General features: G+C 45.8%; 2 protein-coding genes across 11 annotated transcripts in view; one reads left to right on the top strand and one right to left on the bottom strand.

The window, feature by feature from the left end:
• FBXO16 (F-box protein 16) overlaps nucleotides 1-19,813 on the bottom strand; it is an 810,609-nt gene that overhangs the window by 194,090 nt on the left and 596,706 nt on the right. The gene's annotated exons all lie outside the window — the stretch shown is intronic.
• The window catches only part of EFR3B (EFR3 homolog B), a 141,228-nt gene that overhangs the window by 61,997 nt on the left and 59,418 nt on the right, over nucleotides 1-19,813 (top strand). The window contains exon 1 of one of the 9 annotated variants that reach the window (XM_083494315.1): nucleotides 16,920-16,994. The exons of the other annotated variants lie outside the window; for them this stretch is intronic. Coding sequence (XP_083350441.1) covers nucleotides 16,964-16,994 — 31 coding nt within the window. The 5' untranslated portion in view covers nucleotides 16,920-16,963. Of the gene's footprint in view, nucleotides 1-16,919; nucleotides 16,995-19,813 lie in introns of those variants that run through there. 9 annotated transcript variants of the gene reach the window in all.

Genomic DNA, 19,813 nt, shown 5'->3' with positions numbered 1-19,813 from the left:
AATAAGGGACCAGCAGCCAAAATAAGGGGTTTTAGTCAACCAGCTCCCGAGCCAGAGGCAGAAAGCCCAGCCAGCAGCCAAACGAAGCTTCATGTGGTGGTTCCCAAAGCGCAGCAAACCAGCAAAGTGGGTGCAGCAAGGAAAACCACCATCACCTCTCTGCTGGGAAGCGCTGAGCAAAGGCGAGTCCCCAGGCAAGGCGGCCGATTTGATCGGCACAAGGCATGCAAGCTCCACCCCCCAGTCGTTCTCAGACTCCTTATTGGGTGAGCAACGCAGCCAAGCAACACAGTTGGAGCCTCCCTCCTCCCTGGCCGGCAAGGAGGGAGGGAGAGGAGCTGCTTCCTTTGAAACCCGGGAAATTTAAGGGACATCATCTATAAGGGACAGGAGCGGGACACGGCGCTGGGATAAAGGACTTTCCCGCAAAATAAGGGACGGTTGACAGCTATGTTTCTGTGGCCTCTGGCTCGTGCAGACTTTTAATATCCAACTGCCCACAAGTCCTTCTGTTCCTCCTCGAGGCCTAAAAATAAAAGACCTTTTACACAATTGGCTCGAGTGTTTACCTGGAATCAGTTCTTATTCACCATAGGCGAGCGAGCAACCCTCTTAGACTCCTGTATTGATTGCTGCTATAATAGTCTCTGTACAAATTCTCCCGTGTCTCAGTTTCAACTGCTTCATTCCGCTTGCTAACCTTCCCTGCCCTTTCCCCTTCTCATTAGGAATAATACAAGTTCTCTCGTCTGAAAATCCTTTGTGTTTTGTTGGTTCATGTTGCCCAACCTTATTTGTGCTGCTTGTTGTTGTTGTTTAGTTGGTTAGTCGTGTCTGACTCTTCGTGACCCCATGGACCAGAGCACGCCAGGCACTCATGTCTTCCACTGCCTCCCCCAGTTTGGTCAAACTCATGCTGGTAGCTTCCAGAACACTGTCCCACCATCTCGTCCTCTGTCGTCCCCTTCTCCTTGTGCCCTCCATCTTTCCCAACATCAGGGTCTTTTCCAGGGAGTCTTCTCTTCTCATGAGGTGGCCAAAGTCTTGGAGCCTCAGCTTCAGGATCTGTCCTTCCAGTGAGCACTCAGGGCTGATTTCCTTCAGAATGGAGAGGTTTGATCTTCTTGCAGTCCATGGGACTCTCAAGAGTCTCCTCCAGCACCAGAATTCAAAAGCATCCATTCTTCGGCGATCAGCCTTCTTGATGGTCCAGCTCTCACTTCCATACATCACTACTGGGAAAACCAGAGCTTTAACTATACGGACCTTTGTTGGCAAGGTGATGTCTCTGCCTTTTTGACTGCCTAATAGCAAGAGCTGCTTGACAGGGGGACAGACTTCCCCGAAAAACTGGCTGGCTTCCCCTTGCTGGAGGATCCACAATTTGTGCAAGAGTGATCAAATCAAGTATCCTTTATTAGGCATAGCAAACCAAACATTATCAAACAGACACTGTATACAAATTGTGCAACATACGAGCTCAACACAACAAGGTTTGTCCTGGTCAGATCTTTAACTCCAGAGGAAATCAATTTGCATATATAATACAACACAACACTACCACATCACCGATCAGTTAAGAACCACTAAATCTCTATATAATGGCCCGGTCTTTCTACATGGACAGCACTCAAAAATTCAGCCACTATTAAAGTAATTTGATCATTCCTGTCCGAAAGCAGGTATGGACTGTTGGTAGCATAGAAATCAGCCTATTGAGTTGTAAGGCCTTTAATAATTGTCTTCTGGCATAAATGCCGAAATCACAGAAAAGAAAATATGCTCCAAAGTATCAGGTTCCTGTTTACTACATTTGCAGAGATGCTCTGATTCTGGGAGAGCTAAATATCTTCCTCTCACTATCATCAAGGGAAAGATATTAAACCTGGCTAACATAAACAGCCTGCACAATTCATGATTCTTCAGATTTGTCATGTATCCCTTTTGAAAAACTCTACACAAAGGGAGATTTAAATAGAGAGGAGAGCAAGTGCTGTGCTTGCGCAAGAGAGATGCTGAGGTTGCATCTGGAACTGAACTGTGAGTTTTTAATAATAATATTTATTTTTATTTATACCCCGTCCATCTGTCCGGGTTGCCCCAGCCACTCTGCGTGGCTTCCAACACACATAAAAATAATAATAAAACATCAAACATTAATAGCAGCAATCTGATGCAATATAAAAAGTCACAATAAATTTAGAATAAGCAACTTATATCAAATGAAGCAATATTCAGTAATCATTAGACTAGGACTAGGTGAGCGCCAAACTCCATTTTTTGGAGAAACTACAGCTGGAAGGAAGTCTGGGCTGAACTTTCTCAAGTCCCTTGGGCTAATATGCCCAATCCTCTTTCAGACATGAATTAGTTTAATTCTCTTTTAGGCCAGGTTGGTGGCCATTTACTCCCTCCTGTGGCAGGGAGTTCCGTAGTTGAACGGCACACCGCACAAAGAGGGACTTTACCTATCTTGAACCTGCCAACTTTTGGATAACCCGGATGAGGCGGCAGGTCAGCTCTCTCGCGCCTTGCCGGCAAACAAACATGACAGCACAAAAACACCGAAGCAGAACTTTTGGAGCTGAGGAAATTGATCTAATAGAGGATAATTACAGTAATTCATCTTTAACCACTGCCAGTCAGGATTGCAACCTTTATTTAGCCGCATTGATGCCTGCATCAAGGTATTATAATCAACACCTTAAATGTATTTTCATGTTCTAAATGAGTCTTGGCAGCTTTGCCAGGCGACATATTCAGCTGATATTCAGAACGGATCAGGAGGAACCAATTTTTTTAAAATTTATTTTTTTTAAAAGCTTGTTTAGGGACTTTTTATTGCCTGGCTGGTACAATTTCAAACTGCAGAGCCAGGGGCAAAGAGGTTCCGTTTTGGGGTTTCCTCCCCCAAGAAGAGGCTTGGATAGGTGTGAATCTTGTTGAAAGAGAAATCAGACGGTGCAACACAAGGATGAGGGAGATTGGCTAGGTCAGGATTTGTGTGGAAAGCATCTAGGTGCCCCCATTGCAGTCTGGGTCTGCTGCCCCCGGTGAACCTGCCATCTGAGGCAGTCGCCTCACCTTGCCTCACGGCCCCAAACCATATCACTTTATTTATTTATTTTATATAAATTTTTATTAAGTTTTCCTTTTACAAGTATTTATTACAACCATGATTACAAATTAACAATTTTTGAACTTCCACCAGCACCTCCCTCAATCATCCGTCTTTCTTATCTTCCCACATTTTCTATATAAATATTGCCGATTTAATATTAACCTTCCAACTCTAATTCTGTCTTGCAATATACCTTATATTATCACAAAGTCTCTTTAAAACCCACTAGCGTTGTGTGTTCATCACATATAGTTTTCAGATATTCCGTAAACTTTCCCCAGTCCTCGATGAATTTGTGATCTTTCTGGTATCTAATTTTTCCAGTCATTTTATCCAATTCTTCATAGTCCATAAGTTTCATCCTCCACTCGTTCAAGGTCGGTAGTTCCTCTTGTTTCCACTTTTGGGCCATTAACAAACCATATCACTTTAAACCACCATAGCTCCCACCGCCGCCAAAGAATCTCTGGAAAAGTAGTTTATTAAGAGTGTTGCCCGTTGTTGAGAGATTCCCTATCCCGCCCCCCCCCCACAATGAGCTACAATTCCCAGAGTTCTCAGGGGAATGGGGCTTTTAAGGACATGGCTGGTGCTGTGATGTTTTCATTGTAATTATTAGTGTGGGGGGGTGATATATATATATATATATATATATATATATATATATATATATATGCTTTCGTAGATTTTCACGGGTACAGGAATGCAGGTTTTGGTGTCTTCGGGTGTCTTCCCGTGTAAGAGTTGGGGTGTCTAGGCGACGTTTCGACGAGGTCTCACTCGTCATCTTCAGGCTGGTGCTTTCGGCTTCTTGTTACTGGAACAGAGCAGGATCTCAGTGTTTGAGTTCCTATAAATACTGTTGAGGGGGTGTGGTGTATAGCCTCCAACGTTATAAGGAAGGAGGGCCATGCCATTGTTTTCTTCTGTGTCTTGGTTTTTGGGGGGTGTTTCTTTTTGGATTAGCTTCGTAACCCTGTTTTGCTGGTATCCATTGGCGATTAACACATTTGAGAGATTCTGTAACTCAGTTGTCAAGTGGTCTTTGTCAGCCAGGCATTTGGTTCTGGAGATGAGAGTCTTGGCTACGGAGTTTATTTGTGCAGGGTGGTGGTGTGATTGTGCATGTAAGTAGCGGTTGGTGTGTGTTTTTTTCCGGTAGATAGTGTGTCCTAGTGAGCCATCAGGTTTTTTGTAGATTAGGACGTCAAGGAAGGGAAGTTGGTTGTTGGCTTCTATTTCCATAGTGAATTGTATTTTGGGGTGTAGGCTGTTGAGATGTGTGAGGAAGCTATCTAGTTTTTCTTTCCCGTGTGGCCAAATTACAAAGGTGTCGTCAACATATCTGAGCCAAAGTTTGGGTTTGTGTTCTGACTTGTCTAAAGCATTGGTTTCAAAGTGTTCCATGTACAAATTTGCGATGACCGGTGAGAGGGGTGATCCCATAGGTGCTCCTTCTATCTGTTTGTATCTTTGTCCATTGTGGATGAAGTACGTGTTGGTTAGGCAGTGGTTGGTCAGGTCCAGGATGTATTCGGGGGGATTGTATTTGTTTTGAATGGCTGTCAAGGCTTCATTAATGGGCACTTGTGTGAAGAGAGATACAACATCGAAGCTCACAAGTAGGTCATCGGGATGTAGGTTTTGCTTCTTTATTGTTTCTATGAACTGGAAGGAGTTTGTAACGTGTGAAGCGATGGATTCTGCATAGGGCTGAAGTTGCTTAGCGAGAAATTTAGCGAGATTTTGTAGAGGTGAGCCTATGGAGCTGACTATTGGTCTGAGTGGTGTTCCTTCTTTGTGTATCTTGGGGAGACCGTAGAGTTTGGGGCATCTGGATGATTTTTCTCTGGGGATGATTCTTAGCTGGATTTCTTCACTGATAGGAGAGGCTTTTATTTTGGATTTGGTGGTTTTTTCCAGATAGGTGGTGGGATCTGTTTTTATAGGTTGGTAGGTAGGGTCTTGGAGTAGATTTGATAGTTTTGCTAGGTAGTCCGATGTGTTCATCACAACAGTGGCATTACCTTTGTCTGCTGGGAGAATGATTATGTTGTTGTCTTTCCTCAGGTTGGTGAGTGCTTTCTGTTCTTCTTTGTGTAAATTGCTTCTGGGTGGTTTGCTGGAGCAGAGGATGTTGGTGACTTCAAGTCTGATTTTATTGGCTTCATCTGGGTTGATTTTGGTTAGGCTAGCTTCGACTCCGCATATGATGTTTTCCGTGGGGATGCGTCTCGGGGCGACTGCAAAGTTGAAACCTTTGGAGAGTACTTTGGTTTCAGTTGAGGTGAGGATCCTGTCTGATATGTTATGTACTGTTTGTTTCATGGGTTGTTGTGGAGGGTGGCTGGGCTTCTGGCGTTTCTCTAGTTTGTGGAGTTTGTTGGTGTGTCTGTCTGTTTTATGTGAGGTCTCAGTTTCAGCTCTCCAGACGGCTAGTTGTTTGCATTTGTCCCAGAGTGCAGGGTGGATTTTGTTACAGAGTTTGAGGTGAAGAGTGAGCAGATCTTTGTTGGTTTGGTTTAGTAGGTATCTTTTCTTATGTATTTCGTTTCTGATTAGGGATAGTTCAGTTCGTTTCAGGATCCTTTCGGTAGCTGGGGTTTTAGAGTGGAATTTAAGTTGGAAGCATGTGGGAATTAAGTTGTTGTCTCGGCAGTTGCGTAGGAACAAGAGATCACATAAGATGGTGGCTCTTCGGATTTCTAGTTTCTCGTAGGTTCTTGTCAGCTGGAAGGTTTCCTCCCCGTAGAGGTGAGATATTTGCTTTCGTAGATTTTCACGGGTACAGGAATGCAGGTTTTGGTGTCTTCGGGTGTCTTCCCGTGTAAGAGTTGGGGTGTCTAGGCGACGTTTCGACGAGGTCTCACTCGTCATCTTCAGGCTGGTGCTTTCGGCTTCTTGTTACTGGAACAGAGCAGGATCTCAGTGTTTGAGTTCCTATAAATACTGTTGAGGGGGTGTGGTGTATAGCCTCCAACGTTATAAGGAAGGAGGGCCATGCCATTGTTTTCTTCTGTGTCTTGGTTTTTGGGGGGTGTTTCTTTTTGGATTAGCTTCGTAACCCTGTTTTGCTGGTATCCATTGGCGATTAACACATTTGAGAGATTCTGTAACTCAGTTGTCAAGTGGTCTTTGTCAGCCAGGCGTTTGGTTCTGGCGTTTGGTTACGAAGCTAATCCAAAAAGAAACACCCCCCAAAAACCAAGACACAGAAGAAAACAATGGCATGGCCCTCCTTCCTTATAACGTTGGAGGCTATACACCACACCCCCTCAACAGTATTTATAGGAACTCAAACACTGAGATCCTGCTCTGTTCCAGTAACAAGAAGCCGAAAGCACCAGCCTGAAGATGACGAGTGAGACCTCGTCGAAACGTCGCCTAGACACCCCAACTCTTACACGGGAAGACACCCGAAGACACCAAATCCTGCATATATATATATATATATATATATATATATATATATATATGAATGTTCAATTGTTTTTAATGTCTCCCCCCCCCCCCCGTTAAGCCACCTTCAGTCTGGATATAAATTAATTTATTATTATTATTATTATTATTATTATTATTATACATTATACCCCACCCATGGGATGTGGGCGGCGCTGTGGGTAAACCACAGAGCCTAGGACTTGCCGATCAGAAGGTCGGCAGTTCAAATCCCTGAGACGGGGTGAGCTCCCGTCGCTTGGTCCCTGCTCCTGCCAACCTAGCAGTTCGAAAGCACGTCAAAGTACAAGTAGATAAATAGGTACCGCTCTGGTGGGAAGGTAAACAGTGTTTCCGTGCGCTGCTCTGGTTCGCCAGAAGCGGCTTAGTCATGCTGGCCACATGACCCGGAAGCTGTACACCAGCTCCCTCGCCCAATAAAGCAAGATGAGCGCCACAACCCCAGAGTCGGCCACGACTGGACCTAATGGTCAGGGGTCCCTTTACCTTTACCTTTACACTACCCATCTGACAGGGTTTCCCCAGCCTCTCTGGGCGACTTCCAACAAAAGATTAAAAATACATTAAAATATCAGTCATTAAAAACTTCCCTAACCAGGGCTGCCTTCAGATGTCTTCTAAAAGTCAGATAGTTGTTTATTTCCTTGACTTCTGATGGGAGGGCGTTCCACAAGTTGGGTGCCACCACCGAGAAGGCCCTCTGCCTGGTTCCCTGTCACATCACTTCTTGCAGGGAGGGAACTGCCAGAAGGCCCTTGGAGCCGGACCTCTGTGTCCGGGCTGAACGATGGGGGTGCAGACACTTAGCATAATAAGTGATTGTCAAACCTCTTTGAAATGCGTGTCAGTATCCTTAAACCCCTTTCCACAAAGTAGAGTGCTCAACACACAATCCTGGTGGACCTTTATCTTGGTATTGGATGTCGGCTTCACATTCTTCCATACCCTTTCAGAGAGGAGATCCATTGGTGTAGGGCCCTTCCAATACGCTGGTCTTAAACTGGGGTGCACAGAAATGGACACAGCATTCCAGATGTGATCTGTCTAAGGCAGACTAGAGTGGTACCATGACTTCCCTTTATCTGGACACCAGACTTCTGTGGATGCAGCCTAGAATAGCGTTAGCTTTTTTTGCTGCTGCATCACATTGTTGACTGATGTTCAGCTGGTGGTCCACTAAGACCCATAGGTCCTTTTCACATGTACGGCTAGTAAGCCAGGTGTCCTCCATCTTATATTTGTTGTGGGAATGTTCAGGGATGCAGGAGAGGATATATTGTCTGCTTATATCCTTTTCCAAATTGTGTTAACAAATTCCACAATTTAGCAGAGCAGCATTCCCCTTTTAAAACTCACAGCGGATGCGTTTGCTCAGGCTCGCTAAAGCCTCTATAATAAGTGTTCTGGTATTTTAACCTTATTCCCTCATAAAAGATAAGACACGACACAGTCTTCTATAAAAGTATAAAAAGAGTTTACTCACATATCATTCTGTTCACAATAGGATCCCAGAAGGCAGACTTAGCTTAGAAAAGTAACATACACCTGGAAACTATCTCATAAGGAGACAGTCCCTAGGCACATGTTGCTTCTTCGATGCATGTAGTCAAAGAGAGAGAGATGGCTAACCTGCCCTGTGCTTTTGTCGTTACCTGCACAGGTGAGGCCACGCCCACCTCTAGTCACATGCAGAGGAAGTCTGTCCCGGCCCAGAAGGAAACAGGAAGTTTACCTGCTGGCTGAACAAACATTCCTCCCCATGTGTAAACATGTTCACTCTAGGACTGTTGTACTTGACTGCTCTTGTGTTTCACACCCCACATTTGTGCCTCTGATTTTTTCCCCTACGTAAGTGTAGTCCTTCCTGGGACCAATGGGAATTACAGTCCAACACATTTGGAGGGCACCAGGCTGTCAAAGGCTGGCTTCCTCACCACGCGCTCATCATGCTGTTGAAAGATGCTCCATGTGGTTGGAGCTGCTTTCCATGGGTCTTTGTTTCTGAGGGAGGCTGTTCTGCCAGGCAACATTCTCCCCCCCCCCACACACACACACAGTGCAAGGAGAAGGGAATGTTTGTTAACTCTGCTTTTTCCTGCCTGCCTTCAATGCAGACCTCATTGACTCAGGTAGAAAGCAGCAGAGTTCTTCTGCGCTTCACCCCCCAATCTTGAACATCGCCTGAGTGATTAACCTTAAAGCCCTCCTCGTAACCCCCACCTCGCACCCACAACTCAGCCCCCACTGCCCAAGACACAAAGGGATCCATTTTTCCATCCTCAGCATCCCTGTGACTCAGCAGAGACTCTTGTGGCAGGCCTGGCAGAAGCTGCGCTTTATTTCCATCTTCTGGGGAGAGCAGTCCCTGGAGATGACAAAGATATTCTCTCTCTCTCTCTCTCTCTTTCCTGGCACAATTCCCAGCAGGTGCAAAAAGCCCTGCTATACACCAAGCCAGGTTTTCTCACACCTGCAATTGCATTTCTTAGCTAGGAGCAGTGCATAGCAGAGAACCAGAAACCCACCCCAATCCCCTGGTCTGTCTCCTGGCATGGGCAAAGAGCATGGCTGATCCTTTTCACGTGGCTGTCTCCATGGCCGACCCTTGCGGCACCAGGCTGGCGTGGTGCTGGAAAGTGGTCCACCTCTCTAGAGGTACATTCCTCCTTCTGTTTTCAGGGTGGATGCTCAAAGTGCGAGGCTCTGACGTTTGCAGCGAATGGAGCCGACTTCTTTCTTTCTTTCTCCCGCTATTTCGGTTCCCCTGCAGGGGAAAGAGAGAGGATAGTGCGCACCCCGGAAATGATCTCTTTCAGCTTCTGCCTTCTGGAAGAAGGTACAGGGTTATAAAGACTAGGACTAGCCGCCTGAGAAACAGTTTCTATCCAAATGCGATTTTGGTTTAATAACAACAACAACAACAACAACAACAACAACATATTATTTATACCCCGCCCATCTGGCTGAGTTTCCCCAGCCACTCTGGGCGGCTTCCAATCGAGTGTTAAAAACAGTACAGCATTAAATATTAAGAACTTCCCTAAACAGGGCTGCCTTCAGATGTCTTTTAAAGAGGAGATAGCTGCTTATTTCCTTCACATCTGAAGGGAGGGCGTTCCACAGGGCGGGCGCCACTACCAAGAAGGCCCTCTGTCTGGTTCCCTGTAACCTCACTTCTCACAATGAGGGAACCGCCAGAAAGCCCTTGGCACTGGATCTCAGTGTCCGGGCTGAATGATGGGGGTGGAGACACTCCTTCAGGTATACAGGACCGAGGCTATTCAGGGCTTTAAAGGTCAGCACCAACACTTTTTAAATGCAGTGTAAGGAGTCTCTATGGGAGTGTATTGTATTTTAAAAATGGGGTATCAGAGTTTTTAGGGGGCTAACCAGGCTGGGATAGCTGGGATAGCAGGCTTGTTGGTTTTGAATATCTTGTGTATCTTTCCCCCACCCCCACCCCCAATTTGGTTGTTCTGTATGGGACAATGACATTAAAGATTATCGTATCGTATCGTATCATAACTCCAAGCCTGCCTTCTCCAGGTGGAGGGGTTCCACAGAGCAGGCCCTGCTGGAGAGACCCCAAAATCTTGCTTGCAGGGTTACTCTTTTAAACCAGGGATGGGGACCTGGGACGCTCCAGCTATTGCTGGACTCTTTTCTGTCCCAGTCAACAAGGTCAGAGACCCTTCCATGTGCTGTTCAGGAGGCAAAAACTATGGCGAGCTCCGAACACGTCCTAAAGACCCATCTATTCCCAGGCTTGTAAGATTCACCGTTGAGCTGGATGAGATGTCCTTCAATGGGTCTCGAGTTGGAAACACAAAGCTGTATGCATTTATCAATCACGGGAAGGCAAATCAAAGCCACCACCCGGTTGAGAATAACACAAGTGGGCAAAGGAAGACCTGTTTCCAGCTCAAGACCCATTGAAGAACATCTCACCCAGCTCAATCTTTGAAAAACAGCTTTGGAAAACTTTTTCATATTCTCCAGTGTGCTACCCTTGCCGTTGTGGCGGCACGGGGTTGCCGTCCTGTGACTGGACTGACGCTACTTGTTGAACAGTTCATTTATCCAGTCTGTATAACGTTTACTGCACATGTAACTTGTTAAGATAGAGTTGCACATTTATCCACTCCATGTTTACAGTATCTCCAGGCTTTGTCTTGCACATGGCACCTTAGTATGTTTGTTGCTTGAACGGTTACAAGTCTATCTCTATTCTAGTTATTACTCTAGTAAAATTGGTTTTATACTTATACAGTGGTGCCCCGCAAGACGAATGCCTCGCAAGACGGAAAACTCGCTAGACGAAAGAGTTTTCCGTTCTGGAGGTGCTTCGCAAAACGAATCTCCTATGGGCTTGCTTCGCAAGACGACAATGTCTTGCGAGTTCCTGCTGGTTTTTTTCTCCCCCCCCCCCCTTTTCTAAGCCGCTAAGCCGCTTATCAGCTGATCTGATCAGCAGATAAGCTGCTAAAAGCCGCTAAAAGCCGCTAAAAGCGCTAATCCGCTAATCCTTCAATGGGCTTGCTTCGCAAGACGAAAAAAACTGCTAGACGAAGAGAATCACAGCACGGATTCTTTTCGTCTTGCGAGGCACCACTGTAAGCCAGTTTGTGGTGGTGGTGTTTTGTTGTTCAGTGGTACCTCGGGTTAAGTACTTAATTCATTCCGGAGGTTCATACTTAACCTGAAACTGTTCTTAACCTGAAGAATCACTTTAGCTAATGGGGCCTCCTGCTGCTGCCGCGCCGCCGGAGCACGATTTCTGTTCTCATCCTGAAGCAAAGTTCTTAACCTGAAGCACTATTTCAGGGTTAGCGGAGTCTGTAACCTGAAGCGTATGCAGCCTGAAGCGTATGTAACCCGAGGTACCACTGTATTATTATTACTGTCATCACATTTGATACTTTGTGCATATACTTTGTAAAATCCACCACCTTGTCCTGTCTTATCAATATATAACTGAGTGTTTTATCGATGGCTTCTCTGTTTTACTCATCCGTTTCTTTGTATTGTTGGCTTTTAATGTTGTACATGCATCTTGCATTTTTAAATCATCTTGCTGCGTTTTACGTAAACCGCTATGGGATTTTGCAGGTTAAGCAGTATATAAATGTTGTGGATGATGATGATGAAAGTTAGGACAAGGACTTTGGCACCAAGGAAGCTGGGTGGGTTGGTAGTAAGGCTTGGTAATATATGGATTTCAACATCACAATAGATCACCAACTAAACATTGCCATATACTGGACCAGGGAGTAGAGTTGGTGGAAGAAGATTGGAAAAAGTTTAAAGACTACTTACAGAAATACTGTAAAACTTATGAATGTTAAATGGACGTTGGATGGAAAATAAGTGGTGTTGGTAAAAAGATTAATAAGAATATGTAAATATGGATTGATAATGATGGAAAATGTATTTTTACTATAGGTTAAGATATTGAATAAGGTTACGTGATAGAGGGTAAGGATTTGCTGAACTAAATATCTGAACTGGAATACAAAAAAGGAGGTGTGAGGAGGTCAAGAAACTAGTGATGGAAAGATAAGATAAGAAAATACTAATCTTTTTTACTCTTTTTGCTTTCCCCCCTGTTATTATGTTAACTCTTTTTTATTGTGTACTTTGTATGTGTTTTGTTTTGTATCATTTCTATTCCTGTTATCTTTATTGGCTTTTGTATTTTATGTTTAAATTCTGAAGTTATTGTTTTTCTATGAAACTTTAATAAATAGCATTTTAAAAAAAATAAACATTGCCATATACTGATATATCAGGATGTCTGAAATAAGAATGGAGCTGGTTTTCAACTTTGTGATATATCACCAGCTAAACATCATGGTATACTGATATAGAATTGTAGAGTTGGAAGGGACCCAAGGGTCATCTAGTCCAACCCCTGCAATGCACAAATATATATCACAAATAAGGATGGAGCTGTGAAGAGGCTATGAGAGTTTTTACTTTCTTGGGCTCCGTGATCACTGCAGATGGAGACAGCAGTCACAAAATTAAAAGACGTCTGCTTCTTGGGAGAAAAGCAATGACAAACCCAGACAGCATCTTTAAAAGCAGAGACATCACCTTGCCAACAAAGGTCCGCATAGTTAAAGCTCTGGTTTTCCCAGTAGTGATGTATGGAAGTGAGAGCTGGACCATAAAGAAGCTGAAGAATTGATGCTTTTGAATTCTGGTGCTGGAGGAGACTCATGGACTGCAAGAAGATCCAACCTATCCATTCTGAAGGAAATCAGCCCTGAGTGCTCACTGGAAGGACAGATCGTGAAGCTGAGGCTCCAAGACTTTGGCCACCTCATGAGAAGAGAAGACTCCCTGGAAAAGACCCTGATGTTGGAGAAGATGGAGGGCACAAGGAGAAGGGGACGACAGAGGACGAGATGGTGGGACAGTGTTCTCGAAGCTACCAGCATGAGTTTGACCAAACTGCGGGAGGCAGTGGAAGACAGGAGTGCCTGGCGTGCTCTGGTCCAGGGGGTCACGAAGAGTCGGACACGACTAAATGACTAAACAACAACAACATGAAGAGGCATTGGCAGGCTTCATAGCTTTTCCCTCCTTGTGATTTTTGCATAGCACACACTCATCATGAATCTCAATATATTGCCAGGTCAAAAATTATGAAACCGATATCACAATAGGGACTTCAAACCAGTTTTGGACAATCTATCAATCTATCGCAGAGCCCTTGTCAAGTAGGGTGGGGGTCACTGCCCCCCTCCTGATTTAGTCCAGGAGAGTAACACCCCCCTCTCGGCTTGCTTTTGCAAAGCTTCCAGCAGCGCGAAGCCTCTCTAAGCTTCCATTAAGCAAATCATCTCGGAGAAGTTAACTGACGGTACAGACTCCATCTGTTCCTGACGGAAACCTGTTTGCAGTGCGTGTTCTAAGCCCAACCTGGCCGTGTTTACATCTCTGCCAAAGGGAGAACAAGAAAGAGATTCAGCTTCTGTAGCTAAGTGATTGGTGGGAGGTTCAGCAGTTAAAGGGGAAATTTGCACTCAGGGCCTTTTCCGCAGTTTCTAAGAATCAACAGATGGTGGGGGCTGCCTCGCTCTGCGGGAGGCCCCTTTCTTTGTCAAAGCAGAGGAGGAAGAGGGATCTGCTTCTGTCTGCAGGGATTTGGGTCTAGATGGGGAAAGCGGGGGGGGGGGGGGTTGTCATTGGAAGAGAAAAAAACAAAACAAAACCAGCCTCTTAATGAGCCCCGATGGGACTGGCGAGGGAGCAATGTATCTTGCCAGGCTGATGGCTTTGTGTGAGGAGAATAGAGGACACCCCCCTCAATAGGTATGAATCCCAACCTCCCTGGGCAGGAAGGACATGAGAAGAGTCTACTGGATCAGGCCAATGCCCCCTCTAGTCCAGCCTCCTGCCCAACAAGGTGCCTGTGGGAAACCAGCAATCAGGATTCGAACACACTCCCTTCTGTGATTTCCAGCAACTAATATCCAGAATCAATTGTAATGGGCAGAACAGAGCCATCATACAGGGATAGCCAAGACATCACATCTGGGGGCTAGTTACCCCTCTGTTGAGGATGTGGGTGGCGTTGTGGTCTAAACTACTGAGCCTCTTGGGCTTGCCGATCGGAAGTTTGGCGGTTCAAATCCCCACGACGGGGTGAGCTCCTGTTGCTCTGTTCTAGCTCCTGCCAACCTAGCAGTTCGAAAGCACGCCAGTGCAAGTAGATAAATAGGTACCACTGTGGTAGGAAGGTAAACAGCGTTTCTATGCGCTCTGGTTTCCGTCACGGTGTCCTATTGCACCAGAAGCAGTCTAGTCCTGCTGGCCACATAACCCAGGAAGCTGTCTGTGTACAAACGCCGGCTCCCTCGGCCTGAAAGCGAGATGAGCACCGCAACCCCATAGTTGCCTTGGACTGGACTTAACCATCCAGGGGTCCTTTACCTTTTACTTTAAGCTCTGGGTAGCCAAGCACAGACAAACTCACAAATTCATGTGTGAGGCAAATTCCAGAGGGGCTGTCCTATGAGGCTGCAGTAGATTGTAATGGATTGTTTGGGTCGCTTCAGCTCCAGATGGAAAAATAAAGAAGACATCTGCCCCGCCCTGTCCTGTCATGACCTTTCACCTCCCCCCCCCCCCACAAATACATGCATTTGGAGAGAATCCCTAACTTGGTATCTGAACAAATGTGCATGCAAACGGACCCCAGTCAAGCTTGCAAAAATCTATCATCTGCCCGATAATAAATGTTGGAAATGTAAAGAAACTGAAGGTACATTCTTTCACCTTTGGTGGACGTGCCCAAAGATTAAGGCTTTCTGGGAGATGATACATAATGAATTGAAAAAGGTATTTAAATATACCTTCTTGAAGAAACCAGAGGCCTTTCTCCTGGGCATAGTCTGCCAATTGGTGCCAAAGAAGGACAGAACTTTTTTTATGTATGCTACAACAGCAGCAAGAATACTCATTGCAAAGTATTGGAAGACACAAGATCTACCCACCCTGGAAGAATGGCAGCTGAAGGTGATGGACTATATGGAACTGGCGGAAATGACTGGCAGAATCCGAGACCAGGGAGAAGAGTCGGTGGAAAAAGATTGGAAGAAATTTAAAGACTATTTACAGAAATATTGTAAAATTAATGAATGTTAGAATGATGTTGGATAGAAATTAAGTGGTTTTCAGCTGTAATACTATAAGGGAATATGAAAAATGGATTATTAATAGGTAAAAATTTAACGTTACAATATTTTAAGATTAAAGATTAGGATAAACAAAGAGGGTAAAGATTTGCTGAACCAACAAACTGAATTGGAATACAAAAAAGGGAGGCATAAGGAGGTCCGGGAAATAAGCTAATGAAAAATAAGTAATGGAAAGAATGAGTTGTTTTTAACCATTTTTATTTTTTATTTTTTATTTTTTTATTTTTACTTTGTAATACTTTGAAAATCTTAATAAATATCTTATAATAAAAAAAAGTGTGCATGCAAACGAAAACTTATACCCAGAACAAACTTAAAAGGTAAAGGGAGCTCACCCTCTCGCCGGGATTCGAACTGCCAACCTTCCGATCGGCAAGCCCTAGGCTCTGTGGTTTAGATCCTAGCACCACCCGTATCCTAGAACAAACTTAGTTGGTCTCTAAGGTGCTACTGGACAATTTTTATTTTTTTATTTCGACTGCGTCAGACGAACACGGCTACCTACCTGAATCTTGGCAGAGAAAGAGAGAGAGAAGACCTGAAATACAAAACAAAGCTAGCATTATCCTGTACAGTGGTACCTCGGGTTAAGTACTTAATTCGTTCCGGAGGTCCATTCTTAACCTGAAACTGTTCTTAACCTGAAGCACCACTTTAGCTAATGGGGCATCCTGCTGCTGCCGCGCCGCCGGAGCACGATTTCTGTTCTCATCCTGAAACAAAGTTCTTAACCTGAAGCACTATTTCTGGGTTAGCGGAAATAAAAAAATTCCTTCCAGTAGCACCTTAAAGACCAACTGAGTTAGTTCTTGGTATGAGCTTTCGTGTGCATGCACACTTCTTCAGATACACACAGGTTAGCGGAGTCTGTAACCTGAAGCGTATGTGACTTGAAGCGTATGTAACCCCAGGTACCACTGTATTATGCTAGGATTGCCATACAGTGGTACCTCGGGTTAAGTACTTAATTCGTTCCGGAAGTCCGTTCTCAACCTGAAACCGTTCTTAACCTGAAGCACCACTTTAGCTAATGGGGCCTCCTGCTGCCACCGCACCGCCGGAACACGATTTCTGTTCTCATCCTGAAGCAAAGTTCTTAACCCGAGGTACTATTTCTGGGTTAGCGGAGTCTGCAACCTGAAGCGTCTGTAACATGAGGCGCCTGTAACCCGAGGTACCAATGTATTTCATAAACTGAAAATCTGGACACAAAAGTTTTTTTTGGGGGGGGGAGCGGTTTGGCGAAAGTTGTTGAGCTTTGACATAGGACTGCCGAAGTGTGCATGAGCATCAGTGGCGTAGCGTGGGGGGGTGCAGGGGGGGCCGGCCACACCAGGCGCAACATCTGGGGGTTAGGGGCGCAAATCCATGGGTTAGGGGGCGCAAATTACTTGCCTTGCCCCCGGGTGCTGACAACCCACGCTACGCCACTGATGAGCATGGATAGAAGCTTTTCCCTGCCGGCTGCTGTCGGAAGCAGAGACCCAGCCGGAAGGCGAGAGGTCCTTGCAAAGGAGCATCAGCCGCCGGCTGTGGTCTTGCCGGCCATTGGCACAGCGCATCACAGCCTGGGCTGGGCCGGGCTTGCTGACGGCTCCTCTTCCGTCTCCATCTCGAGTTGGCTCAAGTCTTTGTCACGGAGACAAAGAGCTGGACTTTGGCTGTCGCCAGATACATGATCCCGGCGGAGCAGATGGAGGCCGCAAGTAAACCGGGGCTGGGAGGTTGGAAACGCTGCGCTGAATTTCTTTTTTGGGGGGGTCTTTCTTTTGCATAGACTCCCTTCGCCTTTTCCTCCTGGGTTTTACTTTTTTAAAAACTGTCTCCTTGCAGCTCTCAGGGTTGCTTCGCCTCCTTGGTGTCTCTCGCTGCCCGTGGTTGGGGACACTTTTCCTCTCTGGACACGGGCAAGGGATGTAAAAAGGTGCGTGGCGGGCATGATCCGCTGGGGGTGGGTCTTGCCCCGCTCCTGTTCATCGGTAACGGACTGGATAAGGGTGAACTTCGTCCAGACGGGACCGAGGGGCTCTGTGTCGTTTGGAAAGCAGAACGGGGATTCGCCTGAAGAATCCGTTTTGTAGTTTGGATGCATAGCTGTTAACTTTTCTCTTTTTTTTAAGGGAAATTCCCTTATTCCGAGTAGGATTCCTCGCAAGAAAAGGGAAAAGTTGACTGTGATGTGATCCTGGACTCAGCTCTGAGCCTGGATGCCCAGGTCTCTGCAGTTGCCAGGAGTGCATTTTATAGAATCATAGAATTGTAGAGTTGGAAGGGACCCTGTGGGATCATCCAGTCCAACCCCCTGCAGTGAAGAAATATGCAGCTGTCCCACACGGGGAATCGAACCTGCAACCTTGGCGTTATCAGCACTGTGCTCTTACCAACTGAGCTATCTATTTCCACAATTAAAGCTAGTGTATTATTCTGAAAGGCCTTTGGGGAAACTAACTTTTTTTTTTAAGGGCTCTTGAATAGTGCAATGCTGTTGTTTATTCTCAATATTTGTTTTTATTATCCTGCATTTTAGAGGGTTGAAATAGAAGACTAACTCTACAGTTCTGTGATTTTAATCAAATTGTTTTATATGTTGTTTTAATTCTATTACAGTTTCATTACTTTCTTAACGATTCTCTTTTATATGCTTTTAGCTCTTTGCATTTTGTTGGGCTTGCTTTAATTTGTGCAAGCCACCTTGAGTCCTGGTCCAGGAAGAAAGCAGGATAGAAAAGAATAGTAGTTTGAGCAGGGCTTGTGCAGGAGAAGCTCCCAGTGGATGGTGCCTTGCAAACCTAGCAGTGGGCTGTTGCAACAGTGCAAGTGGGGTTCTCTGTGTATGGTTTGCAACTTTAATCCAGTTTAAATGAGAAGAGAAAGTATCAACTGGTATTTTGATGTAAACCCCCCCCCCAACTTGCTTGCATGAGGAATAAAGACCTTACAATAAGCAGCTGACTAAAAGGGACGCAGGTGGTGCTGTGGGTTAAACCACAGAGCCTAGGACTTGTCGATCAGAAGGTTGGCGGTTCGAATCCCTGCGATGGGGTGAGCTCCCATTGCTTTGTCCCAGCTCCTGCCAACCTAGCAGTTTGAAAGCACGTCAAAGTGCAAGTAGATAAATAGGTACCGCTCCGGCGGGAAGGTAAACAGTGTTTTTGTACGCTGCTCTGGTTCACCAGAAGTGGCTTAGTCATGCTGGCCAGATGACCCGGAAGCTGTACACTGGCTCCCTCAGCCAATAAAGTGAGATGAGCGCTGCAACCCCAGAGTCGGCCACGACTGGACCTAATGGTCAGGGGTCCCTTTACCTTTACCTAATCCCCATGTTACACCCCCCCAAACTACATCACTTATACATCACGGTTACATCTTGAAAGTGGAGGTCTGGTGGCAGTAATCTGAGCATCCTGGACCCTGCCCCATGGTTCCCCTTGCCCTCCACCAAACACCCATCAAGTGGAACAAAATAGGTATTTACATTTCCCTGTTTCCCAGCCAAGTTCATCACACCCTTTTGTCTTCATATGGGTTTGTTATTTCTGGAATGGCTACCTGTCTGGCACTCAGGTATCAGGATGCCAGGAATTTGTCAGGCAGAGGGGCTGCTGAGTACCTGAGCTCACCTGTCTATATGAATTTCTGAAGTTTTCCCAGTGAGCCAGTACATAGATACATTGATCAGTGAATTCTTACATTCGTGCAGCAGAGGCCCTTTGAATAGACAGGAAGAAACTGTGATGAAGTGGGGACAAATCACAAAAGTCACAAAAGCGATTGTGCTGGTTTTGGTAGTGGACTGCATGTGAATGACATCTGCTGGAGGGGCAACCCCCCCAACCTATACATAAATTCCCGCAACAGGGAAGAGGGGTCTTGTGTTCAAATCCTTCTTGGAGTTTTCCCGCCGGCATCCGGTCAGCCCCTGTTGGAAGGGGATGCTCAGCTAGATGGGCCATTGTCCTGACCCGCCAGGCTCTCCTTATGTTCTGTGATCGCTAAGAATGGAACCTCCAGCTTCAAGGGCAGTGTAGCTTGAAAAAAATCCTTTGCTCCTCATCGGTGAGTTTCCTGGAAGCCCCCGTTCGGAGATCAGGATGGTGGGCTAGCCAGAACTTTAGTCTGATCTGGCAAAGCGATGGATGGAGCAAAGCTTTTCTTTTTTACCCATCTGTATTTTTTTATTCATTTAAAGAAAGGGGGGGTGTTTAGCCCAGGGAGGGGCCGTGTTGTGAAGATTAATCAGTTAATGTTTGCAAAGTGTGCTGAACATGGAGAGGATGAGATGAAAGCGAGGTCTTATTATGCAAATATCCTCCTTGGCAAGGCGCCAGTCTCTTCATTCTCCTCCTTTCTTCCCCCACCTTGGGGGAATCCTTCCCTGCCCCTCTGAGGAAGGAATAAAGCCATCTGTCAGCCTCCATCACACACACCCCCCCACAGCCTGGCATGTTACCCCACAAGGCAGGGGCCATGGTTCCCTTTTGCCCCCGCAAGGGTTCAGCTCAGTGGGTCGTCTGTGCTTTGGATG

The sequence above is a fragment of the Podarcis liolepis genome, assembly GCF_965112155.1.
Source record: "Podarcis liolepis genome assembly, chromosome: 3".
In the NCBI taxonomy this organism is placed as follows: Eukaryota; Metazoa; Chordata; class Lepidosauria; order Squamata; family Lacertidae; genus Podarcis; species Podarcis liolepis.
This window is presented reverse-complemented; position numbering and strand designations above follow the sequence as displayed.